Raw genomic sequence first — 26,446 nt, 5'->3', positions numbered from 1 at the left:
TGAACAAGCTTATAGCCTAAGCTAAAGATACTCTCGTACTGAAACTTACTTTTATTTTGAGAGATTACTTTCTTTTACTATGAAATGTACAGTAAACATTCGCAAATGTATAACTCCAAACTAACTGAACGCTTAATTCGCAAACTCGAATTCATTACGCAGGTAGCTGTTCATTCACGCATGCGCGTCAGTCATTTTTTGTTAGGCCTACTTTCTGGAGGGTGCATTCAAACATTTACGCTTTTCATCGGAGTATGTTTTGATGTTTAGGAGCGTTCTTGTGTTGAGTTGTTTGTAGTAGGAAAACGCATTAGGATTGTGCGCCTTGCAAACGGCATAATTTCCCATGGGTAAATACGTATAAGATCTGGAGTAAATATATTTATTTTATCGGACATCAATATTTGCAAATCCCGTGCTCACTTTTTGTCAATATAAGCAGAACGCTACATTTATACCTGCATGCTAGAAGCTACAAAACCACACTGTTCTTAGGCGTGCGGACATGTGGTAAAGGAGAGAAAAATGAAACGTTGATGTGTTTTTTGACTGGAAGTAATATCTCTCGATAAATACGTTGTGAGAAACTTCCAAAGAATAGAATGTAAGAGAACGATGAGAAAGTTAGGTGGTGCACAGAAGCAAGCACTATATGTGTGGTGCTTGTTTCATGCTGTAATTATTTTAAAGCTTGGCTTACTTACAAATTTTAGTTGGGGAGGCTGAAATCCATCATTTCAAACGAAGATTGAAAGGATGGAATATGAAAGTAATGGTTTGTTCACTAGAAAAGATAACTTTAAATTGTTACCTTTTCTAGTGAAAGTTTAAATTGGTTTCTCTCACTACTTAGTTTCTTATAACTGTTTCGACTTCAGCTACGACCATGTTACCAGCCGTACTCATTTTGAAGTAAAATATTTTTAGGTAGTTTCCCCACCCCACCGCTAAATTTACTCGTTTTATATTTTAAAAAAATATATGATTTTAGTGAAGAATGAATAGCGTGTGGGAGGAAGAGGAGGTTACTTTGTGTTATATTTATTGAAACAACTAAGCAATGAGGTTTGTGCATTATGTCTGTAAAGTAAATTGTGTTCTGGTTGGTATGCCAGTTTTGCTGAATGACAAACCAGAGTTTCCATGAGCAAAACTTTGCAACCAGTATATGACTGACTGACCGACCGACCTTCAACTGAAAAGCCACAGTAAAGAATCTGTGTCCTAGATGCAAAGAATCTTTATTAGGGCCTTTATTCCAAACTGGGTCTTACCAACCAAAGGAAATTGCTGATACTGATTGAACTGCAAAGGCTCAAAGCACCAGAATTTATAGACATGTCTGTAATAATTAGATTCTACACCAGTGGAGATCTGAGGAATCAGAGGTTGAATCTGAGGCAAGTTTCTGGTGGTAGTGCAACATTCACTACTACTTCTTCAAGTATCGTCCCTTAGGAGGTTGGCAACTGTGTCACAGAACTTTTTTTTTTCTTTCTTTTGCTGCTCTGAAACATTTATGGTAATTCAAGTCAGTGCTTAATGTCTTCAAACCACATTCTTCTGGATCTGCCTCTCCCTCTTTTTACGTCCAGTTAATATTTGTTCCTTCTAGTATTAATTTCTGATTGTCTTCTTGTCTAGTTAGATGCCCAAAATATTTAAGTTTTCATTCTTTAATGATTTTCATTTTTGCTGTCTTTAAAACATCTTCATTTTTTTGTCCATGATATTTTTGCTGTCTTTAAAACATCTTCATTTTTTTGTCCATGATATTTTCAACAATTTTCTGATTGTCCACATTTCAAAAGCTTTTAATTTTTTCTCTATTTAGAGTCCAAGTTTCACTATTGTAGAGAAGGCTTGACCAGATATAGCACTTTATTAATCTTTTTTTTGTGTGTGTGTCTATGTTAATGTCTCTGGATGTTAGAATAGTTTTCATATCAATAAAGGCTTTTCTTGCTATCTCTATTCTTCTCTTTATTTCTTTAAGGGAATTTCCTCCACCTGTAAACATTTGTTCCAAATATATAAAATCTTTAACCTATTTAATTTTCTTTTGGTTAACAGTTAATATTTAGTTTCTTATTTATTGGTTCATTTGATATAATCATGTACTTTGTTTTCTTCAGGTTAACAATTAATCCCACATCTAAGCTTCTGTCGTAAATTTCTGTGACTAAGTTTTGAAGATCATCTTCAGATTCAGCATTAAGGACTGTCGTCTGCATACCTGAAGTTGTTGAGGTTCCTACCCCTGACTTTTATACCCTTCAATTCTGCAATATCTTTAAAAATTTGTTCGTTATATATATATATTATTCTTGCACTCCTGAAAATTCCCAACATGCCTGCTCTCATTTTCATTCACGAGCCATTTGTCCTTGGTGATGAGTACATTGAGCACAGGTACATTTCATGAAATTTTTATTAAACTCTTTGAAAAATGAAACATTATGCATTAGTTCAATGTAAAAGCACTATTTTAAACAATATACACATGCTATTGTAGTCATCAAGTAAGCACTAACCCTACTGACAATTATAAAGAACTTTCTGCCACAATAAAGGAAATGTGAAGGATGCTTATCACAAAAAGCAGAAAGTTCCTGTCTACTACTGAAAGAAGTTTAAGATAGTTCCTCCTCATAGTAGAAACATAGCAACCAATCATCCAAAAGTGATCCACATAGAGCAGTGAGAAATATTTTTAGATTATTCATGAGGTTTATGAAGTACAGATAAAATTCTGTTGAAATCTATCAGCAACTTCTATCATTCTTCTATTATCTTCTTCTTCTGACATCTGCTCATCTCAATGGAAAAGAAGGTTCAGTCCTTATCTTTGCTTTACCAACTTTGATGTTAATCACAGATGAACTTCCTATCAATAGAAAAGTAGTCAACATTTCAAAGTCCTGATATTGTCATAATCACTTGTCTCACGACCCTCTCCAATGTTTCCATATTACACTGAAAACCAGAAGACTAAATTTGAGCATAATAGTTGAAGTGTGATCTGACCAGTGCTTTATACATTGGCATAGCACTTCCTTATCCCTACACTACGAACCTAAGAACTTCAGACCATTGTCTACCATCATCATAAGTTCCAGAATCTCATCCACTTCCTGCAGTATGGCACCATCAATATAGTACACAGCCTTATATTTCTGCACTCCACTCCAAAATGCAACATCTTGCACTTTTTAATATTAAATCGACAAACCTACTCCTTTGTCTAAGTTTAAAGTCTATTCAAATCTTCCTGAAGAGAATTGACATCAGCAGTGCTACTTATAATTTTCCCAACTCTGCATCATCAGCAAATAATCCCCACTCGGTTCACGTGATATATCATTTACAAACAAGTTGAACAGCAGTGGCCCAAGAACAGAACTCTGAGACATGCCACTGGTTACCCTGATTTTTTGAGATACTGCTGCTCCATCATACACAACTTGCTAGTATCGTTCAGAGAACCAATCTCTGATCCATCTTACCAACATACTATCTACTCCCATCCTTTGCAGCTTGTACACCAAGTTATGTGGTAATTATTAAATGCTTCTGGAAAGGCCAAAAATATCACGGTATATGATACTCCCTTATCTAACACACTTGTTACCTTATAGAATGCAAGTAAATTGATAAAACAGGACCAATCCTTTAGAAATCCATGCTGACCATCATAAAGAATGCTATGTCCATTAACCCAATCCTGTATAACTGCAGTTGCAATCAACTGCAGTTATACAGACTGGTCTATAATTGGAAACTTCTGTCCTATTACCATGCTTGTGGAGTGATACTATTTTGCCTTCTTTCCTTCCTTAGGAACTCTACCCACTGTAAGACTCATTAAATAACCAGGTCAAGGGCATAGCTAACTGTTATGCACATTAAGAATACGTAGTGATATGTCACCCATTTCCACAACCTTATTAACATCTAACCTAATCAACACCTGATACATATCTGATTCTTTTGTTTCCAATTCTCCTAATACTTGCCTCCCTTCTGTATATTGCACTGTATCATTTACACCAGTATGATAAATGCTGATAAAGTACTTATTCAGTAATTCCACTATATCCTTTGCAACTGTTATTCTGCTGCCATGACTATCCACTAGTATCAACCTGCAATAATTATTCTTTCTCTTGCTTGCCATGTAGTGGAAAATTGCCTTGAGTTAACCTTGGCCTGACTAGCCAGTCTTCTCTCATGTTGTACCTTTTCTTTCTTTACCATGCTCGTCACCTTCCTGGCCTGCACTTTATACTCTTTGTGGATCCAGTCGCCACCAACTGTCTTGTACCTCCTCCATAGCATTTTCTTTTCGACAGCACAGCCTGCTTGATTTTACTGGTCATCCATTTCACTCCTACTCTATTTACTTGCTTAACCCTTGTTATGCAGTTATATGTTGCTTGTGTCCAGTACTGCTTTGTAAATTTCCATGCACTGTCAACATCTTTTCTGCTCAGTTCGTCTACCCAACATACTGATGCTAACGGACTACACAGCTTCCTATAATCGCCCGCTTTATATTTCCACATTTATCCATTTTTGGCAATAACCTTTTCTTGTTTCGCCACTTCCCAAACAAGTACCTCATGATCACTCTCACCAACTGGCAGCAGCATCAACACCTCATTAACAACTACAACTTGTGAAGTTACATCAAATCCAAAACATTAAAGCCTCTAGTTGCTTCAGTCACATACTGCTTAAGATATTTATTTCTCAAAAACTCAACAAACTCACTTTCCTGGTTCCCATACAGTGTCTCCTCCTTCCATTCAATATTCCTGTAATTAGTCTCCCATCAGGGTCACCTTCTTTTTACATGCCCAACCAACCAATTTGCCTAAACATTTCACAGTCAGTATTCTCTACATTCCCTGGCTTATGACAGCATCTTATTGGATATAGTAGCCTGTTAATTTCAATTTTACACCAAACGGATTCAAAATCTGTGCATGCACTGTCAACATCGAAATTTCTGGACACTTCCTCTGCACTCCACCTTCTCTTTTTACATTTCTGTCCTTCTGGAAAATTATATATCCTTCCATTTCTATTCCCAACATCATCTTCCTCAGACAACCAAGTTGTACTTATTCCAATTATCTTTGTGCATCCCTGACTCAATCAATTCAATAAACTCAGCTCTCTTATTTTGAATACCTTTGTACAAACATAACAATCTCTGTGTGTTTGAAGCCATTCTATTAGCACCAACATTCTTTATTCTAGCTGCTATACCATACCTCTCTTCGATCTGACCACTCCTCTTTCCCTGATCATTACTCTGATTTCCATTTCTACCTGTTTCGTCTTGACCAAGGGCATTCCATCACCTTATGCTGCTGCAACCACATCTTCAACTTCATATCCATCTTCCTCATGTCGTATAATCCGTTTAGTTGTGCTATCCTGTTTCACAGTTAGACTCTGATCATTCACTACATTAACTTCTTGAATTTGTGCCTTCTCAGAAAACAACATCCTTTCTAAATTCCCAACACCAAACCCATTTAAATGTAATCCATCAACTTTAAACCATTCCATCTTCTCTTCAAATACATAGATTTACAAATTGAACCCTGTTTGCCTCACACAACTCAGCTATCTTACTCTTCATTATCTCTGTGCTCCTTTTGAATTCACTATTGTGATATCTCGGCAACACACTAACAAATTTTCTAACAGCTCTATTATTCTTTACCTGCTGCAGCAACTTTCTCAAGTCTATCGACATTTTTCTCCAAGTTAATTGTGCCCATTCTACCACTGATTTTGACTCCTGGTCTTTCCTTTTCTGCATCGCATCAATTGTTTGTTTCTTTATTTCACCAGGAAAGCAATGTTTTGTGCACTTTATTAGTTATCATACCTCTAATGATCGAGTCCCCATAAATGATATGATTCTCCTTCTCTTTCTTCATAATACTAACTTTCTCATTCTTAACCATCTCTTCTTTAGATGTTTAATATCCTCTTCCAGATGTCATGTTGTTTTTCATTTTCACTAACTCTTGATTAAGGTCTTCTACTATGGTCCCAACTTTTGCTCCCATTTCTAATTGTTCTAATCTATCAAGACAGTTTTCACACACATTAATGCTTTCCCTCTTTTCATTTACCCAAACAGTTCACAAATCATTCACATTTTTCGGTGCATACGTGTAGCAATTTTTGCAATGTATCCACTGCGAAAAATTTAATGCAGAGCCAGCAACATGCATGTCTTTATAGATGCCATTTTCAAAAGCAGTAGGAATAAACAAGTAGCTAAACACAATATAAACAACAAAAAATTCCAAAAAGCACTACTGAAGGAGACGTGTATCCAAACTGAAAAAAAAAAATGCAGCAGAATTTGCAATAAAGAGCCACACTATACACTAATTCTTCGATTAAAAACACTTTTTTTAGTACAGCTCAAATCTACATTCACTTGCAACTCTAGTGCCACATGATGAATGTGAAAGATTATTTGAGGAATTACAGGACAATTTCAATTACTTTAAAACTACTGAGTTGTTGCACTCACTCTCTCTCTCTCTCTCTTGACAGCTAGGAAAGACGAATGGATCAAGTGCTTAAATAACCTCAGTTTCACATGTTTCAGCACTAAGGCCTGGTCTTCATAAGAAGGCTTCATTATAGCGCTGGAGCTAAAAAAAAATTGTCAGTGTTTATGACATTGCAAAAAAGAATCATCCACCTAACAACTTATCCATATGGCAAATGTGCTATGAGATAGAGAAGGGAGAGATATGAATTCGAGGCTGATGTTGAAGAGGAATACACTCCACTTAACTCCTCTTTCATAAGCTTTCACATCACTACAGTACAGGCTATTTAATCTCAGAAAACTGGTTCAACAGCTGGCTTGTATGCCATCTATCCAGAATTCTTAAAGAACTGTGTCCCAAATTCCATTAGGCTTACTAATATGTATAATGACATCTTTGAGAAATTACATTGCCAACACTCCTTAAGAGATCAAAAATAATAGCTATTTTAAAACTATTAAAGCTATTTTAGAACCTTTAATAAAACCATGGGTTTACAAGCTATAAACCCATGGCTTTATTAAACATCATTCTAAAACGTTTTGAAAGATTGCTGTACAGTAGTATTTCTCGAATTATCTACAGTAAAGATATCTATAGAGCAAACTGGATTAATAGAAGCAGCTATGATCAGGTGCTGATCTTGGCCACCTATAGTATATCTTGATTTTCCACTTGCATCAATACATCGTTGTAACAAAGACGTGTAATGAAGTCATGTTTTCTGGGTGCAATGATTAAAGATGTTAGTGATGCTGTTAGAATGCAAAGAAGAAGATAGCAAAAGATTTGATTGTTTTGGCTTATAAATGACTAAAAATGTTGCAAGCATGGAATGTGAGATGTTATGAAAGTGCTACCAGAAGAAATGTGAAAAGTAATGATTGTGTCTTACCAAAGTATAAAAGTAAATTGAGAAGGGCCGTGATTACAAATGAATAAATTTTTAGGTATTGCAGGAAATCTGATATGGAGTTTGTAGATATAAAGAGTATATTTGATGGATGAAAGCACTTTTACGTGACTGAGTGATCTGGGGTTAGGCATCAGGAGAAAAAATCCTCTGCATCTCATCCATCTTGCTCACTTGTGTTAGAAAAGACAATTCATCTGGAGTTGTGGATGTTAAGTTTACCAAGGAAGAGCACTTCACTATTTGAATAGCTGGATTGCAGATGGTCATGCCTAATGGAGAGAGAGATAAAGAGTTCTGAGTGGTTTTTGGTGTTTGGTAAACACAACAGGTGAATGTTACTAAATAGTACTAGGAAACTTTGATCCAGAGCAGGTCAAAAGAGAGGATACCAGATTATTCATTCTGTAGCAAGCATTGTTAGATCTCACAGAGGCACACATTGATCTCTATGACGTAATGTGGACTCAACAGTACCTTCCACATACCGCTACTCGGACTATCTCTTCAGACATAACCTGGCATAGTAAGTCGCAGTGGGATAATGCTCATTGACTGTGACGTCTCTTGACTTGTTACTGAAAACAAGGTCTGTGTGCTATCTGATAGCCAACATGTGGCACCACCGTTTTTTACTGATGTAACTACAGAATATAGATTTTAGGTCTGTTAAGTATGTTTTGCATACCCCTGAAGAGTCGTGCTAGGGAACTGACAGTGCCTTTAACCTGGCTTTTCAATGAAAGTCTGGCTGCGAGAAAGGTGCCCAGGGAATGGAAGGAAGGTAAGATAGTGCCATTGCATAAGGGTGGTAACAGACTGGAAGTGTCTAATTATAGGCCAGTCTGTGTGTCATTAGTAGTTAAGATCTTGGAGAAAGTAGTGAGGGACTGTATACAGCATTGGGCAGATGAGGGCAATGTTATCTATGAGAGTCAACATGGATTTGTGAAAGGGTGCTCTTGTTTTAGCAATATGCTAGCCTTTTATAATAAAGTTAAAAGAACATTAGATGACGGAAAGGCATATACTGCAATTTTCTTAGACTTAGCGAAGGCATTTGACAGGGTGCCACATGATAAGCTGATAGTTAAGTTGCAGCACATGGGTCTGGATGTCAGATTGGTCAACTGGATTCAGGATTGGCTGTCTGATAGGTATCAGAGAGTTGTGTGTGGTGGAGCAGTTTCAAGGAGGCAGAGGGTTACAAGTGGGGGTCCCACAGGGCTCAGTACTAGGACCTATATTGTTTAACCTTTATATCAATGACCTTGCAAGGGGATATTCAGTTGTTTGGGGATGATGCAAAGCTGGGAAGGATTATTAGTAATAGTGCAGATGTGCAGATTTATGGTGAAGGTAACACAGAGGATTGCTGCAATAATGAGAAGGACACTGACCTGCAGAGATAAAAGGATTATCATTCCGTTGTATAAGTCTCTGATCAGACTACACTTAGACTATTGTTCTCAGATTTGGTCCCCCAGGATTTGAAGGGGATAAATTAACTGTGGAAAGGATACAAAGATGGTTTTCAGGACTGTACAAGGATAGGTATGAGGATCGGCTGAGGGAATGTGGACTGCAGAGTTTGGTGGGGTGATATGATTGAGACTTTTAAACTGTACTGTTGAGAGGTGGTTACAGGGTTGACACTGGGGAGTTCTTTCGCTTGGTTGTACAGCGGGAAGGAGTGATGACAAGAGGCCATCCCTGGAAGTTATGAAAGGAAACTGTGAGCAAGAGGGTGAGGAGTGGTTTCTTTGCATGGAGGGTGGTTGAACTGTGGAATGCATTGCCTGATGGAGTGGTGAGAGCGAGAATGGTCAATGAGTTTAAGGAGTGGTATGATAGACTTTGTGTTCTTAGGAAGGACCTCCCATGATGAGTCTTTTGACTCCATGGAGGCCTGAATAATAATAATAATGCATCTGATGAAGAAGGCACACAGAAATTCTTCCCCCTTTCTCTAGAGACCAAATAATGTATTTGCCAATTCAGACCTCCAGCAAGCTGGATGGTGATATTTCACTGTACAGTATAAAAGTTATCTATCACTTAGTAGTTGGTCTAGTTGGCATTTCCTTCACCTATGAATATATCCTTTTGCAGTGAGAATTCTTGTTGTGGCCATAAATAAATATTTATTTGTCATCATCATCATCAAATTCCTGACATGTACCCTCAAGGGGTGTACAAGATATTATGATAGTACTACATGAAGCACTTACATTATTACTAACTTCCTATCAACAATTTTCCTCCAAATCAACATATCTGTGAAGACTCAAACATTATCAGATCTTATATTTCTGTCTGCTAAGGCACTTTTTACTTTATCAATGCATCTATATCTTGGTCTTCCTCTGGGTCTTTTTCCTGCTAACTGGCAAAGAATACTTGTTTTGCTAATCTTTCATCTCCAATTCTGTTTTAGTGACCATATCACATGAGATTAGATCTGCTAACACATTCCTAGATGCTAACAATGTCAAATTCTTTCCTAATGTTCTCGTTTTTAATATGATATTGCCATTGATGCCATCTATTCACACCCGTAATCTTTCTCAGGACTCAAATCTGTGATCTCTAGTCTTGTTCAAGTGTTTTATTTCTTACTCAGATCTCAGATCTATAATTTGAAATTGGTTTGAACAATGTCTTGTACACGGTTAATTTAGAGTTTTGACTAATTTCTCTCTTGTTCCATATAAATTTTTTCATTTGACTTCCTACTATACCAGCATTGTTGATATTGTTGTGTATTTCCATATTTAATTTACCATCTTCACTAAAAATTGTGCCTAAGTAGCTGAAATGTTTTACTTGTTCTATAGATTCTCCATTCATGATGCAGTTGATATTATTATTACGTAACAACTCCTGGGAGTCCAAAGAATGTTCAAAGGAGAACACCTGCTCTACAACTCTCCATCTCCACCAACTGCAACTACCTTCATCATCTACACCAACTCCAGCTACCGCCAGTCTTAATTTTAAAAAAATTAACGTGTGATCTGAATGAAACTATCTCATAATTTTGACAAGCAAAGGCAGTTCATTTCTATTCAAGTTCGGTTAGTGGAGTAAGGCCTCAGCACTCTCTTTATTGTTATTATTATGTGACATCTCCAGGGAGGCCAAAGACTCATCGAGGGAGGGCACCTGCTCTACAATTTTCTGTCTCCACTCGATCCACAAACTATACATACAGCTACCATCATCTACACCAGGGTTGTCAAACTTGCAGCCCGTGGGCCACATTCAGCCCCCAAAGCAATTTCTTGCGGGCCCCGACACCTCAAGGAAAGATTATAAAAAGGATGTTTGCTTTTTATAGTAAAACAGAAATACCGTATTTACTCAAATATAATTCTCCCTCGCATATGATCACACCCCTGTACCCTGATTTTACTTCATGAAAGAAAAAAGTTTTGCATATACATCGCACACGAAAATAAAGTTTAACCAATTTCACGTCAGGACGATAACTCGCTCCCTGCGGTAAACAACATGCCTTCCCCAACTATCACTATACTGCAGATGCAAGAAAAACAAGTAGTTTTATTGTACCACTGAATAAAGTACAGAGACATTTGCTTTCTGTGTAATATATTTCAAAACTTGTAATATATTTCTTCAGTGTGAATTCAGACAACTGGTATAAAAACGGCACTAACTAATGAATCGCATGTCTCCTCCCACATTAATGTGCTATTTAGACTCGAGCAAAACCATACGTTGCACTGGTGTTTTTAGTTAGATGTGTGTGAGTGCACCTGCTAACTCAAACACAAAGCTGCAATAAAATTTGTAAACGTGTTAAAACTAAGACATGTAGAATGAATGTTGTTTTGAGTTTCAGATATGGAATTTGGTTGAAGAGAATTAGCGTTTCAGCTCAAAAATGTCCGCTTGACTTTGTGTTTTGGTAACTCGATCTTTTGTTAATATCGCACCAATCATACCTGTTCTATCTCTATTGGCCTACCATTGCTGTCTATTTCACTTTCTGCTTTCACTTCTTAGAAATTCGTGAAGGGTGTTCATTATGTATCTAAACGCTTGTAAATTACTTGTAATTTTTACTTGGAATAATGGGAAAGAAGTTGATGCTATTTGGATAGATTTGCATTGACTTTCACAATGCACACAAGAAAACCGCTCTCGAGGCCGGAAGTAGCTATAACGAAGAGGAGATTCTTGGTAAGTCATCCCCATTTTCAGTTTTTTTTCTGAAAACTTTAGTTTCTAAAAATCCCTGCATATATCTCGCACCATGATTTTTTTAGCTTTAATTTTTTGGGGAAAAAAGTGAGTTATATTCGAGTAAATATGGTATCGATTTATTCGTTTTCATACGACATTTGTAGTTACGATATGGATGCAATGACCTGCTATAATATAATTGCAGTAATAAAAATTTATATCGCAATTTCAATGTTAGATCTGATCCTAATCAATCATAAACTATACAGGGTGTCCTGAATTCATGGCCCAAACATGAGGGGATGGTAGTAATACCAATATTCATCATAGAATATGCAGCCGCAAGCCAGTAGGGCGCAGGCGAGGTGTCATGGCTTAAAAGTGCTGGATCAGCATTGACTGGACACGAGATGGAGCAGTTTACCAATGCAGAGAAAGCCGATATGCACCTGATGTACAGCATAGCCGAGGGCAATGGTAGAGAGGCGCAAAGACTGTACTTTGAACGATATCTTATGTGGCGTGTGCCCGATCATAAAATGTTTGCACGACTGCACCGTCAGCTGAGGTAGGCACTTTCCACGTCAGTCGACATGATGCCAGACGGTCAGAACGCCAGCTATGAGCGAGGACATCGTGTACGGTGACATAACCCAGGTACAAGGACATGATCTGCCGCTCGGAACCTCAGTGTGCATCGGAACAGTGTCTGGCGAGTAATGCATGAAGAAGGACTACATGCCTATCACTTTCAGCGAGTGCAGGCATTGACAGCTGTTGATTATCCCCTGCACATGGATATTGCCCAGTGGTTCCTGCAGCAAAGTGTCGTACAGCCCGATTTTCCTGCTCATGTGTGTGCTCTTTACGGATGAATCAACTTTCTCCCATGAAGGCGTAATCAATGTCCATAATGTGCTTTTGTGGGCGGCCCAGAACCCCCATGGTATATGTCCAAAGTCGAACTAGCACAGGTTTACCGTCAATATTTAGGCGGTGACCGTGCATGACTACTTAATTGGATCCTACCTACTGCCGGACTGTCTCGATGGGCGCACATACCATATTTTTCTGCAACAGGTTTTGCTGGAATTGCTTCAGGGTGTTCAAGTCACCATCCGCTCCCCTATGTGGTTTCAGCACGATTGGGCACCCGCACATTTCAGCATGGACGTGTGTCAGCATCTTAATGCTACATTTGGAAATCGATGGATTGGGCGCAGTAGTCTCTTCCCGTGGCCCACCAGATCGCTTGATCTTTCTTGTCTCGATTTCTTTCTGTGGGGGCATTTGAAGAGTGTCGTGTACGAGATGCCTGTGCAGTCCGCAGAGGATCTGTTAGCCCGACTGTCCATCGCAGCCGTCGATGTGCGCGACAAGCCCCAGTGTTTACGAGCTGGTACGCCAATCACCACTCTGTCATTGTGCCGCATGACACAATGACAGAGTGGACGTTTGAGCATTTGTTGTAATGATCTCCAATAAATGTCACTCTGGAAACCTGTATCTGTCCTTCATTTCCGACTCCTAACTGCGTTTGCAGCCGATTATTCTATGACGAATATTGGTGTTTTCGATGTGTATTACCATCCCCTAATGTTTGGGCCATGAATTCAGGGACACCCTGTATAGTTACAAAATGGATGCAACAATCTGCGATAATATAATTGCAATAATAACAATTTATGTCGCAATTTCAATGATAGATCCAATCCTAATCAATTGTAAACTATATTTATGCTTTCATTGTTAATTTATAGCACGCTGCTGGTAGCGTGCTGAAAAAGTTGAATTCTGTTGGCGACCAGCTGTTCGCGCGATGCGCAGCATACACACACTCATGTGAATCCAGCTATGAGTTTATAATTGCCTGCTACAGTCAATCAGTGATCTTTGAAGTCAGTGCGCCGAACACGATTCAACGACAACCTAGAAGTGAGAGAATCCCTTTTATTATTTTATTATTGTTTTTATTTGCAATGGTATCATGCACCAGTCTACAGTTTTGTGCGTTTTTATTCAAACATTTTTATAAAAATTGTTAATAATATTAATAATATATTTATTCACAGTGGCAGTGTCGCTTTTCAAGCCAACAAGAAAAAGAAAAATTGCTGATGAAGGGAGAAAATTTCAAGAAAAATTAGAATTGCATTACTTTTGCACTGAAACAGAGTACAAAATTGTGTGCATTATTTGTAATGAAACAATTAGTGTCACCAATGAATATAATATAAAAAGGCACTATGATCAAATTCACGCTTTGAGGGTAAACTGAGTGAAGAAAAATTAAAAAGTATGACAAATTCACTTCAAAGTCAACAAGTATTTTCAAAATTATGAAAGATAATAAATCAGCAGCGAGAGCCAGTTATGAAATCAGCTATTTATTGGCGAAACATTCCAAACCTTTTAGTGACGATTCCTTGGTTAAGGAGTGTGTGGCAAAAGCAGCCGAAAACATATGTCCCAAAAATGTGCAAGTATTTCGCGATATTTCTTTATCCAGAAATACTGTGAGCGAACGAATAACCGAAATGGCAGCTAATCTGTGTGACCAGTTGCAAGAAATATCCATGGCAACGACAATATGAATATTACTGAAGAGTTCTTGGAAATGATTCCCATCCATGGAACCACTACAGGGGAAGACATTTTAGATGCCGTGTGGGCATTTTTGAAAAATACCAGCTTCCTCTGAACAGGCTCGTAGCAGTGACAAGCAAAAATAAAGGTTTTGTGTCAAGACTTGCAGCAAAATTAAAGAAAATGTATCCAGACATTCCAAAACTGCAATCTTTCCACTGCATTATTCATCAGCGGTCCTGTGCTCCAAAGTATTGGAAATGAGCAACGTACTCAAGCCTGTGACAAATACTGTGAACTTCATCTGATCCAGAGGCCTCAGTACTGCCAGTTTGCACAATTTCTAAAAGATTTAGAGAGTGAATTTGAAGGGCTACCTTATTACACAGAGATTCGTTGGTTATCTTGTCATAAGGTTCTAAAATGCTTTTTTTTTTAACTTTTAGAGGAGATCAAATTGTTCCTAGAAATGAAAAATCACGATGTTGCATTTCTTAATGATCAGACACGGGTACAAGATCTAGCATTCTTAGTTGATATTACAGGACATTTGAATGATTTAAATGTCAAACTTCAGGCGTAAGATCAGTTAATAACACACATGTATGATGCACTGGCAAGTTTTAGATGTAAGTTAGTTTTGTTTCAAAATCATTTAAAAGAGAATATTCTAAATTACTTTCCTATGTGTGAACAGTTGAACAATAAGAATCAAAGTTTTATCTTTTCTCAATATTGTCCTAAACTAGAAAAGATAAAAGAACAATTTGATAGGCGATTTAAAGATTTTAAGAAGCAAGAAGTTTTTTCACTTTTAACAGATCCTTTTTCCTTTAATTTTGAAAAAGCTCCTATTTGTATTCAAATGGAACTTATTGATTTCCAAAATGATTCCATTCTAAAAGCAATATACCAAGAAGCTGGTGTACCAAAAATATACAGTTATTTAGGTCAAAAATATCCGTAAATAACAAAGTTTGCAGCAAATATTCTATAGTATTTTGAAAGCACCTATTTATGTGAACAATTATTCTCATGTATGAAAGATAACAAAGCAGCCCACAAATGAAGATTAACCAACGTCAACCTTTCTGCCATAATGAAGGTCATATGCTCACAATCTTTGAGTCCAAATTTTGGCAGGCTGGTTAATAAGAAACGTCAAGTGTCAGGGGTAAAAAAAATAAAATGCTGAAACTAAATTACTATAATTATATTATGCAAGTATATATATATTTTTTTTTCACCCAAAAATATTATCATTTTTCCCCAAAATATTTTCAGTAACATTTAAAAAATTCCTCAAAATATAGACCCCCCCCCCCTGCCAAAAAAAAAAAAAAATATAGAAGTAATTTATTTCAACACAAATAAAAAATTTCCAACTAACAGGAGGTTCTGTAAATATTTGTGATGGTTATTAATGAGAGTTTATTTTTTAGAACGTATAAATATACAAAATATTTGATTTATTCAAATTAAATTTAATTTCGGTTTAATTTGGATTAATTGCTATCTACTGTAAATATTAATATAATAACAATATTCTTAATATTATATATTTTTTGACTTAAATTAAGGGGATATTAAATCCCGCATAGTTTTAAAACCGAATAAGAAACTCAAAGATCAGAATCAGAGATTTTCTTGCCGAATATAGTAAACTATAAAGTATAAGGGGATATTAAATCCCGCATAGTTTTAAAACCGAATAAGAAACTCAAAGATCAGAATCAGAGAGTTTCTTGCCGAATATAGTAAACTATAAAGTATCGGCGACACTAGCGTTAGCCAATGCAAGTGATCCTAGTATGTAGTACAATACCGGGCAGGCCCTTTGCAAAGGTGGTAAAGTTCTGATCGCTATTTTTAGTATTTTCCATAATGTAAAAACACATTTCCTAGGAAATGTATGCTGTTATTACGTTATGGAGGGAGGTCACTACCCAGACCAGTTTCAGCCTTTTTTGAGGCTTCATCAGTGAGTAGCTAGACCTAATACCGAAGTGTATAGCGAAAAGAACTTACGTACTCTGCGAACGAGTTTCCCAAACAGGTGCAACCATTATTTGAAGCTTATTAGCTCTTTATTCTTAAGTATATTTTTTGAGTTGTCTTAATCATTATACTATTATTTTATGTCTTGTAATGACTTAGAATAAATAAAATTTTTGTTATTAAGTTTCCAATTTATTTATACTCATTTTTTCACTTCCCTTCGATTCTAATTAGTGCAGGTTTTTTAGTAGAAAATGTTTTGCGGCCCACTTGAGATACAGTTTATAGCAAATAGCCTGCGGTCCAATTGAGTTTGACACTCCTGATCTACACCAATGTCATCTACCACCTACCACCACAAGTTTTTTCACAAACATCCATGGCCGTGGTGGGATTCGAACCCGCAGCCTTTTGACTGGAGAGCGGATATGCTAACCACTCACCCAACCAGGCCCGAAAAAAAGAGAAAAGGAGGGCACCTACTCTACAACTCTTCATCTCCACCATTCAACCTCCTCCACCTGTCATCCACCAACTGCATCATCTACACCAACGCCATCTACTTTCCACCACCACTTGTGTCTTCACAGACAATCACAAACATCCATGCCCAACGCGGGATTCGAACCCGCAGTCTTTTGGCTGGAGAGTGGATACGCTAACCACTCGGCCAACCAAGCCAGCAATCCGTTAAAATGATAGTGAAACACTTTACGCCCTCGTATCAGATTCTCCATGGAAATTGAAAAAGACAACAAATTATCCTTTTTAGACAACCTTCTCATCCGCTCACCATCAGATAATTTAACAACATCAGTTTACAGAAAACCTACTTTTACTGGATGTTACATTCCCAGACAGGAATCATAAAATGTTTAATTTGACGAGCTAGAACTAATTGTTCAACTTCCCATCATTTACAGGAAGAACTTTCTACTATCAAATAATACATGAAATTGAATGGCTTCTCTAAAAGCACTACACAGCATCTGTTAGACTCCTACAAGCCAAACCAAAACAACAAAGAATCAACACAAAAGAATAGAGTTCCAATTCCATATATCTGCAGAATTTCAGAACCAATTTCAAGAATTTTGAAGAAAAATGATTTAATAGCTACTTATATTTCTATAAAAACTGTCTACTTATTTCCCCTTGTCTAAAAATAAAACTCAACTATGTCTCTTCATGGTGTATACCAAGTTCCATGTGACTGTCATCTTTCCTACTTTGGACAAACCGGATTCTCTATAGAAAGAAGAATACAAGAACATCAATCTTATGTTCTTCACAACAAATCTGATAAGTCTGGATTTGCTCAAGATGGAATAGAGACAAACCACAACACTCTGGTTTGAAACACGCCTTCTACACAGATGTCGATATAAATTTCGATATAAAAATTTATATAAAAAGGCATATTTAAAGAGAGTGCTGAGGCCTTATTCCACCGCCCAAACTTGAATAGGAATGACTGCCTTTCCTTGTCAAAAATATGGGAAAGTTTGATTCGGATCACACTTTTTTTTTTTTTTTTAAATTAAGACCATCTAGATACTACATCTGTCTAATGATATCTTTAGTATGTTATTATAAATAAGTTTTTTGTATGATATTGTAAATTTATATATGTAATTTGCACTCTTATGTTTACCTTTCTTCAGTGAAATGATATCATCATTAGCGATTTAACATTACATGCTCGTTCTTATTTTGAATAATCAATTGTTTGTATTCTACCTTGTAAAAAAATTGTTTTCTGTTAAGCCACTGATGATAGTTTGTTAGTCTCAAACTGAAATATCTGGCAGTATATTAAATATACTTTTTTGTGTTTACATGTAGATAATTCGTAATCATGGCACAAGTTTCTTTCGAAAGTAGAATCTTACCACATGCCTCTAACTGACTCAATGACTGTTTTCTTCAGGATATGCCACTCTCGTGACGGACTCTTTTCTGTCGTGTTCTAAATCTATTTAGTTTCAAGTCACTTTTATGAATAATACAACTAATTACGAAATGATCACCGATCCAAAAGTAGGGAAATTTATATTTATACTGCGCTACCCTATTCTTAGATTAGTCTATATAAATAGTAGGATCAGTTCTAAATTAAGTTAACAGTCATCTCATTAGGCCGAATCATCTATTATCATTTTTACTTGGGGTTTCCTCAAGATTCGAATATTTATGAACGGTGCAATAATAAGGAGTTCAGGCAAACACAATATTTAGATCAACAAAATAAAACATTTAATATATGATATGGTTAACAAATACAAGAACTCTATTTTAAATTGGAACTATACAATTAACTTAACACATCTTCTTAGGTCACTGATGCTAATTCAATGTTCTAACCTTCATAAACTATCCACAGTCTCAAAAACACAAATTTTCTTATCTCAAGTTAATATAACAATTTCACATTTTATTCAGTCTTCACAAATCTATCAGCTCAATGTTTATATTCACAGCAGGCAATAAACTACGTAAGCTATATTCCAAGCAAATATATTCCCGGACCTTGAGCATCGGAGGTATATTACAGTTAATGCTAGAATAGAGAACCTTATACAACTACTCTTACCAGACAAATTCTTCAATACATCAAATTATTGAGAGAGCACTTATGAATTAACTTAATTAACATTAGCGGAACACACATAACAAATATTCTCCATAGTTTAAACTGTATTACTGTAAGTCGCACTTCACTATTCCAAACAACAGTAATTAGGTACTAATATCTTTTCCTGTTCATTCACATTTAACACCACTGAACTCCAAGATTTGGTTCCTGCTCTCAAACTCTTTCGTTTTGCGTTTAATAATGTTTGTGTATTTTAGTCTACAGTTCACATCTCAGAGCTGCTCAACTTTTATTCGTTTTATAACTTACTTATTTAAAACTTCATGTTCTTCTTTTCAATATGAAATTTAGTTTTATCCTGCTCAAAGCTAAATAGTAATCACTTCCAATTTCAAATCTCTATACACTCTGGTGTCCTGCATCAGCGAGAAAACATCACTATCAACAATAACATAGTCAATGAGACTTTTCTTATTCCTAGCCTCTTCTCTCCATGTGAATTTGTGCACATTTTTACGTTGGAACATGGTGTTAGTAATAACCATTCCATGTCCTGAACAGAAATCCAACAGGTATTTGCCATTATTATTAGCTTTGCTCCTTTCTCCAAATTTTCCCAAAATATTTTTGTATGTCTGACAATCATTTCCTACTCTGCTATTTAATCCCCAACAAGGACCAACTTTTCCTTTTTCATTGTGTCAGTTGCTTTCTCTAAAGCATGAAAAAATTCCTTCAATTCTACTTTAGTGGAACCTTCTGTGGTACCATAGGCACAATTAAGATTCATTGTCCAGTTCCCCATTCTGATATTTGCCCACATCTCTTTACTTGATATTGCCTGCCATTCAAGAAAATTAGGCTCATATTTAATGTTGAATACTATAGTTACTTCTTCTTTTCCCTTATTGTTATTGCTTGAATATAACATTTTGTATTTATTGCTCAGAAAGATCTCGCCAGTTTTTGTCTTTTTTGTTTCAGTCACCCCTATTATGTCGATCTGGTACTTATCCGGTTCCTCGACCAGCTCCATTGCCATTCAGGCTTCTTATGTTGATAGTACCAATCTTAAACTCTGGTGATGTTGAGTTCTAATGTGTTTCAGGATTTGTTCTACTAGCTGACTTTTCACTGTTTCACCCTAGTTCCTAGGTAAAAACAACTGGGGCCCTTCTGTAACTGGGCAACGCTCCAGTTGGTATGAAATTCAGTCATGTTTTATCATTTATTTGTGGTTTAAGCCAATAAGAATACAATATGGTCAGCTAAATTCCAAATTGCCAGCCATCCTCGTTCATTCAATATCCAGGTAGATACCTAACAGCGTGCACCATGAGAAGATGAGGATTGGACATTAGGTCAGACACTCTAGTCAGTTATACAGTGTTGATATCCTTAAGCTTACTAATATTTATTTATTGTTATTTATATATATCATTTCCACACAAGTGGTTGCAGAAGCTATGGGAAATTTATGCTATGGTTGTGAGTGAGGGGTTAACAGAGAATGAATCTGTTAAGGTTGTTTTTGAAGTGCTGAAGTGTAGTTTTTGGTGATTACTTCATGTGACAGGCTGTTACACAGAGAGAGATGGGATGAAAGATCAGTGAAAGTATCATGTTCGGTAGATTGGCAGTTGACCCATTAAAGCACGTTGGGGAGCTGCTGCTTGTATTATAATAGATTAAGCCGAAATGGGGAGAATGATGTATGCCAGTTCTACTCAACCTGACTGAAATATTTGTAGAAAAGAAAATGTGCAATGGACCCATTGTGAAAAAGGGTTATCAATTAGTCAAACTGTCCATGTGGCTGCCCATTAAGCTTCCAACATGAATAGGCAAACTATTCTTTTTTGGATATCAAGAATTTATAGAGAGATTTTTGGTGCACTATTCCAAATGCGGAAACAGTATGCCTATTTTGGATGGATTTGGAATTTGTATGGAGTTGATAGCTGGCAGATGAAAAGTAATGTTTTAAGCAAGAAGAAGGATGCCAAGTTTTTTTAAGGCTGTGGATACTATAAAAACTTGCTGGAATTTTCAGAGCCATTGGATGGAAATATGCTACACCTGGAGAAGGTGAGGTTGATTTGATAGAAAAGGCTATATATTGCATTTTTCTGACCCATAAGGATAATTTTAATCCATGTTGAAAGTTTATTTTTCACTTGGTTAGACCATAATAAATTTAGTTTAATCCTTTATCCAAGTGTGACAAACAAAGTTTGCGCCTGAAAGTATCTTCGGGACTGGGGTAAGGTGGTACATATTGTCTTAGTGAGAAAATTAGAGTAACTGATTATATATGTCCTAGAAAATACAGAATTATAGCGTGATCAAACCAGTAAGGGGTTAGACAAAGGATCAACTAGTTCTAGGATTATACTTGTTTGTATGTATAGAATCTGTTATGGCAATATGATCACAATTCTCATGTAGGATCTTAGCCTAATACTTGTGTTTAGCCAGTGAAAATTTGTATTATATATATTCTTAGTATTGAATTGAGTTTTATTTGATAAAGAATGAATTGTACCATGTTTAAGAGTTCAATAAACTTTTGTTCATTGAAAATACAGTTTTCTGAGATTGCCACTCAATGCACCACTTGTAACAACGTACGAACCTAATCATGTGTGTGTGGAGGGGGGGGATTTTGTTAAGTTATGAGATAAAGGTCACGCTGCATATTAGTTTCACACTCAGACATATTTTGGTAATTGCTCCTTGTTTTTTAATTTTATATCTTAAACTAAATGTCCTGAAAAGTGCAGTATAAAATAAATATTTAGGGACACTAAGGGGAGAAGAAGCTTGAATATTTGTATTTGGGTGATATCTCGTATATAAATAAGATTTGGACAAAGACAAGTGGAGTTTCACATGTAAGGATAGTTGAAAGCCTAATAATCGTAAATTGGGACACAACACTGGTAACATGGATGCCCGTGAGGGGAGGATGGCTGACAGGCAGACATCAGAGGGTAGTACATGGTAGTGTGGAATCTATGAGAATGAGAGTGACTAGTAAAATGATTTCGGGTTCTTTACTGGGTCCGCTACTATTTAATTTGTATATTAATGATATAGAGGGATGCTTAAGGGTCAAAGCTATATAACTGAGAGAAGACCTCCACATAGCCTTTAAAGCAGTGGTTCTTAACCTTTTTACTGGCCCGCACTCCAGTGAACTTCAATTTACATTCTCGTGCCCCCTTGAAAAATGTGTTTTTTATTTGTTAGAAAATAAAATTTATTTGTTAAAGAGAAAATTTATTGCAAAACAATTTACTGAAAAATACATATACATATATGTATCAAACAAAATCAAAATAACATATCAGTTTTTAGTGACTAATTTGTTGTTGCTTTTTCATAATAATATTTTGAAAGCGAGGTTCCTTTTTCGAAAGGGCTATGCACATATCATCACTTGCATTTAAGCAATTTCAGGTTTTTGTTTTTATTGCAAAAGTGATGAAAATCCCATTTCACAAAGATAGATGGTAGCAAATGGTAGAAGTGTCTGCAATGCTGTCTTCGCCAGTAGTGGAAATGGTTCTGAGTACACCAGAATTGTTCTAAATCTAATTTTTCAAATTCTATTTGAATACGTGCACTGGCTAGCATTTCAATAAGATCATCATTTATTAAATTACCATCGTTTATAGAATTTAGATAAAAAAGAAATAGATCCAGTATCCACCTCTTCTCTTTGCCAATATCCATGAAAAGAATCAATCAATTGTTGCAGATGTATTACAATTTCAGGTAAAATTGTGATTTTTTTCATTTTCCAGAACAATTTCATCAAGCAAGGGAAAGTTTGCAAAATTACTATTTTCAACTTAATGTATCCAAATTTTTAGTTTTTCAATAAAAGCAAATAATTTTTCACTAAAGGTTATTATATTCTTACCATACCCTTGCATTGATATATTTAATTCATTTAGGTGAGTGAAAATATCTGCTAAGTAAGCCAATTGAATTACTGCATCTGTTCTTTCAAAGTCTTGAATAAATTACAATTCTGGTTAGTAAGAAACTGAATAATCTCCTTGTACATTTCAAAAACCCTGCTGAGCATACATCCCTTGGAGAGCCATGTTATGTCAGTGTGATGAAGAAGCACACTATGGTTAGCACCGCTTTCTTTGTAAACGAAAGATACGATGATTAAGCACCTGTCCTCGAACATAATTTACTATTTGTAAGGTAGGTTTCTATGGTTTAGCAGTTCAAAAGAAAGATTCCGGTATTGCGACCACATATTTATTAAGATAAATAAAAATAAACAAACCCAACAAGTTTCTTATGTCGTTTGACTTACATCTTCAGGGGTTAAAGGTAACTAAAAGTTTAAACACAAGAAATGAGAAATTACTCAAAATAGTCCATTCTATGATGTTATGGCTATCTAACTGTTCATTAAATTAAAAAATCCGAATGCAGAATCTGTGCATGCTAAGTTTGAACAATGCTGGATGTTGTCACGTTCACACTGTCTGAGGTCTGACTTAGGTATATTTTTTATCAATGCTGACCAAACTTGGTGTAGAATTAGGCCCTGGTTTTTGTTGCATTGTGTTGGAATTATTATTCGTGACGCCCAAGGAGTCCGAAAACTCATCGCGGGAGGACACCCACTGTACAACTGTTCGTCTCGACTACTACACAGAACCTCTACTACCAATCACCTACATCAACGCCATCTACTGCCCACCACCAGCACCATGGCCAGTATTTTTTGTCTGTAAATTGCGTGTGTTCTGAAGGGCCGATTTGTCTGTATGTGGGATGAAAAACCCGAGTTTCCACGAAGAAAACTCTGCTACCTTCGTATGAGATCGGCTAGCTCACCTTCAATTGATAACGTCCATATAAAGATTCCTCCCATCATGACGAGAATCGAACTTAGGCCTTTTAATTTAGGCAGCTTCTTTAAATTTCCTTATGAAACAGTTTTTTTCAATATAGGACATGTTCATTTTATGCCAGAATACATTATGGCCGGTGGAAGTTGTGTGGGATGCTAGGCCTGATTTGTGTTATCTCCTTTTTTGCACGTCTTTTTGGTGTTCGTTCATACGAATTTCCCCTGATCTTCCAGTTTGGCCTACGTAGCAGATGTCACAGAAACAATGAATTTTATATACACCTGGATTTTTAAAGAGTGATGTGGAGATTTTGGTGGGATGTAGAAATCTTGATATTTTTTCTAGCGGAAGAAAAGCAACTTTAATGTTATGTTTGCTTAGTAATTTGGCCAATTTGTCTGTAACATTCTTGATGTATGGTAGCGTGATTGCATTCTTGAAATCTTGCTTTTGTGACATGCTTGTAGGAGGGTGTGTTTAGGATTTTCTTGATTATCTTAGATTCCAAACTATTTTTTTTTTTTTTTGAGTATCTGTTTTAAATAATGTAATTTTTCATTTTTCTTTTTTTCTGTGCTGGAAATATTGTAATCTCTATCCATCCTAACCCGACACGAAACTTGTCGGGTTTGTTTATTTTTATTTATGTTAATAAACATGTGGTTGCAATACTGGAATCTTTTTTTGAATAATTTACTATATTTACTGCTGTAGCTAAATATTTTTTTAAGTTCTCTGGCAAAGTTTTTGATTCAAGTGCATGGCGGAGCAACATGCAATGTGTTATTGTAATTGCGGTACTTCTTTTTTGATATAGGCAAAAAAACAGAATTATTGTCTAACAACTCAAGTGCACCATCAGTACATATAGAGCTAATCAATATGTACTGATGTTCCATTGGTATTTGATGTTTCAAGAAAAAGTTTTTAATGTGATTAAAAACATCAGTTCCTTTTGCCGTTACTTTCAGTTGAACACAAAATAAAAATTCTTCCAAAATTTCCTTTTCCTTTATGTATCAGACAAATACTAATAACTCACTGCAATTATCAACGTCAATTGACTCATCCAATTGAATACACACTTTCAGAGGACTGGTTTTAATATCTTGTACTACTTGCAGTAAAATATCCTGACTGATGTCTTGGATGCGTGATCGAATCACATCATTTGATAATGTAATCTGCTGAATTTTTTTATGTGCTTCAGAACCTAATACAATTTTCGCAATTTTCAATGCACATGGTTTCACCAATTCTTCAGCTATTGTACGAGGTTTTTTCTTTACACACAAATATGCCACCTGATAAGAAGCTTCTAGCAAAGGCTTCTGAACTACCACAGAGTCAAATTTTGTAATTGTACCACTGCTATCGAATCGTACCTTCTTAGACTTCAATATGTTAAGTGTATGTCCTGCAGCTTTACCACTATGCTGATTGTTGAAATGTTCTAACAACTTTGACGGTTTAAGAATGGAGTTTGAAAATATTTTGCAACATAAAATGCATTGTGGTCTTTGAGTACCAATGTTGTCCAGTGGCTGCGTGCGCTGCATAGTTCAGAAAGCTGGACAAAGGGATGAATTCCAGATTTTGAGTAGAGCTCTCATAGTATCCATATATAAAAAGGGAAATAAAACTGAATGTGAGAATTACAGAGGTATTTCTCTACTGACTGTTCCTGGTAAGTAAACGATTGAGAAGGATTATGGAAGAGAAGCTTGGTGAAGAACAAGCTGGATTCAGGCCAAATAGAGGCTGCCAGGATAAGATTTTCACTTTACGACACACACAGTTGAGAAATCATGGGAATATAACAAAGATCTGTATTTAAGTTTTGTAGATCTGGAAAAGGCATGTAAAAGGTGCAAAGAGAGAAGCTATTCGAAATGCTACAGTTGTATAGTGTCATTGGGGCATTATATCAAGCAACACTTAGAATTGAAGGAAGTACAGGAAGATGGTTTAATATTAAATCTGGTGTGAGACAAGGATGTACATTATCTCCTCTGTTATTCATTATCTATATGGATCACATTATGAAGGAAAGTGGTATTAAACATGATATCAAAATTGGAGATGTTAATGTCAGCTCTTTGCTTTATACGGATGATGTTATACTTCTAAATAAATCTGCTACAAGTCTTCAGGATTCTTTGACTAAAGTGAATAACTGTTGTAAGATATGGCATGAGAGTCAGCATTAAAAAGACAAAGACAATGAAAATAGTCAGAAACATTGAAAATATGAACTGCATTGTGAATGGAGAACCAATAGAACAAGCAAAACATTTCAGCTACTTTGACACGATTTTTAGTGATGATGGTAAATTAAATATGGAAATAGACAATAGAATCAACAAAGCTGGTATGGTAGGAAGTCAACTGAGTAAATTTATATGGAATAAGAGCGAAATTTGCCAAAACACTAAATAAGCTGTATACAAGACAGTGTTTAAACCAATTTTTACTTATGGATCTGACAGCTGGGTCAGAAGTAAAACACTTGACCAAAGACTAGAGACTGCAGATATAAGAGTCCTGAGAAAGATTAGAGGCATGAACAGATAGCATCAATGACAATATCATATTAAAAACGAGGATATTAGGAAAGAGCTTGACATTGTTATCATCCAGGAATGTATTAGCAGAGCTAATCTCAGGT

General features: G+C 36.1%; 2 protein-coding genes across 10 annotated transcripts in view; one reads left to right on the top strand and one right to left on the bottom strand.

Moving 5' to 3' along the window:
• The window catches only part of Srrm234 (Serine-arginine repetitive matrix 2/3/4), a 615,875-nt gene extending 615,720 nt beyond the window's left edge, over positions 1–155 (bottom strand). For 4 of the 5 annotated variants that reach the window (XM_090391694.1, XM_090391696.1, XM_090391697.1 and 1 more), the window contains exon 1: positions 50–155. The gene's annotated coding sequence lies outside the window, so the exon portion shown is untranslated. The remainder of the gene's footprint in view (positions 1–49) is intronic. The other variant, XM_090391695.1, reaches the window with a different exon arrangement.
• Positions 1–26,446, top strand: part of thoc6 (THO complex subunit 6) — a 264,436-nt gene that overhangs the window by 759 nt on the left and 237,231 nt on the right. The window contains exon 1 of one of the 5 annotated variants that reach the window (XM_090391703.1): positions 222–350. The exons of 2 other annotated variants lie outside the window; for them this stretch is intronic. In XM_090391703.1, the coding sequence (XP_090247829.1) occupies positions 347–350 (4 nt within the window). In that variant the 5' untranslated portion in view covers positions 222–346. Of the gene's footprint in view, positions 1–221; positions 351–8,820; positions 11,710–22,985; positions 23,117–26,446 lie in introns of those variants that run through there. 2 more of the 5 variants (XM_090391704.1, XM_090391705.1) reach the window with 2 other exon arrangements.

This window comes from Typopeltis vanoorti, chromosome 4 (genome assembly GCF_054136105.1).
Source record: "Typopeltis vanoorti isolate ZY-2024b chromosome 4, IOZ_Tvanoo_1.0, whole genome shotgun sequence".
NCBI classification, from domain to species: domain Eukaryota; kingdom Metazoa; phylum Arthropoda; class Arachnida; order Uropygi; family Thelyphonidae; genus Typopeltis; species Typopeltis vanoorti.
Note: the sequence above shows the minus strand (reverse complement) of the source record. Positions and strands in the feature narration are given on the sequence as shown.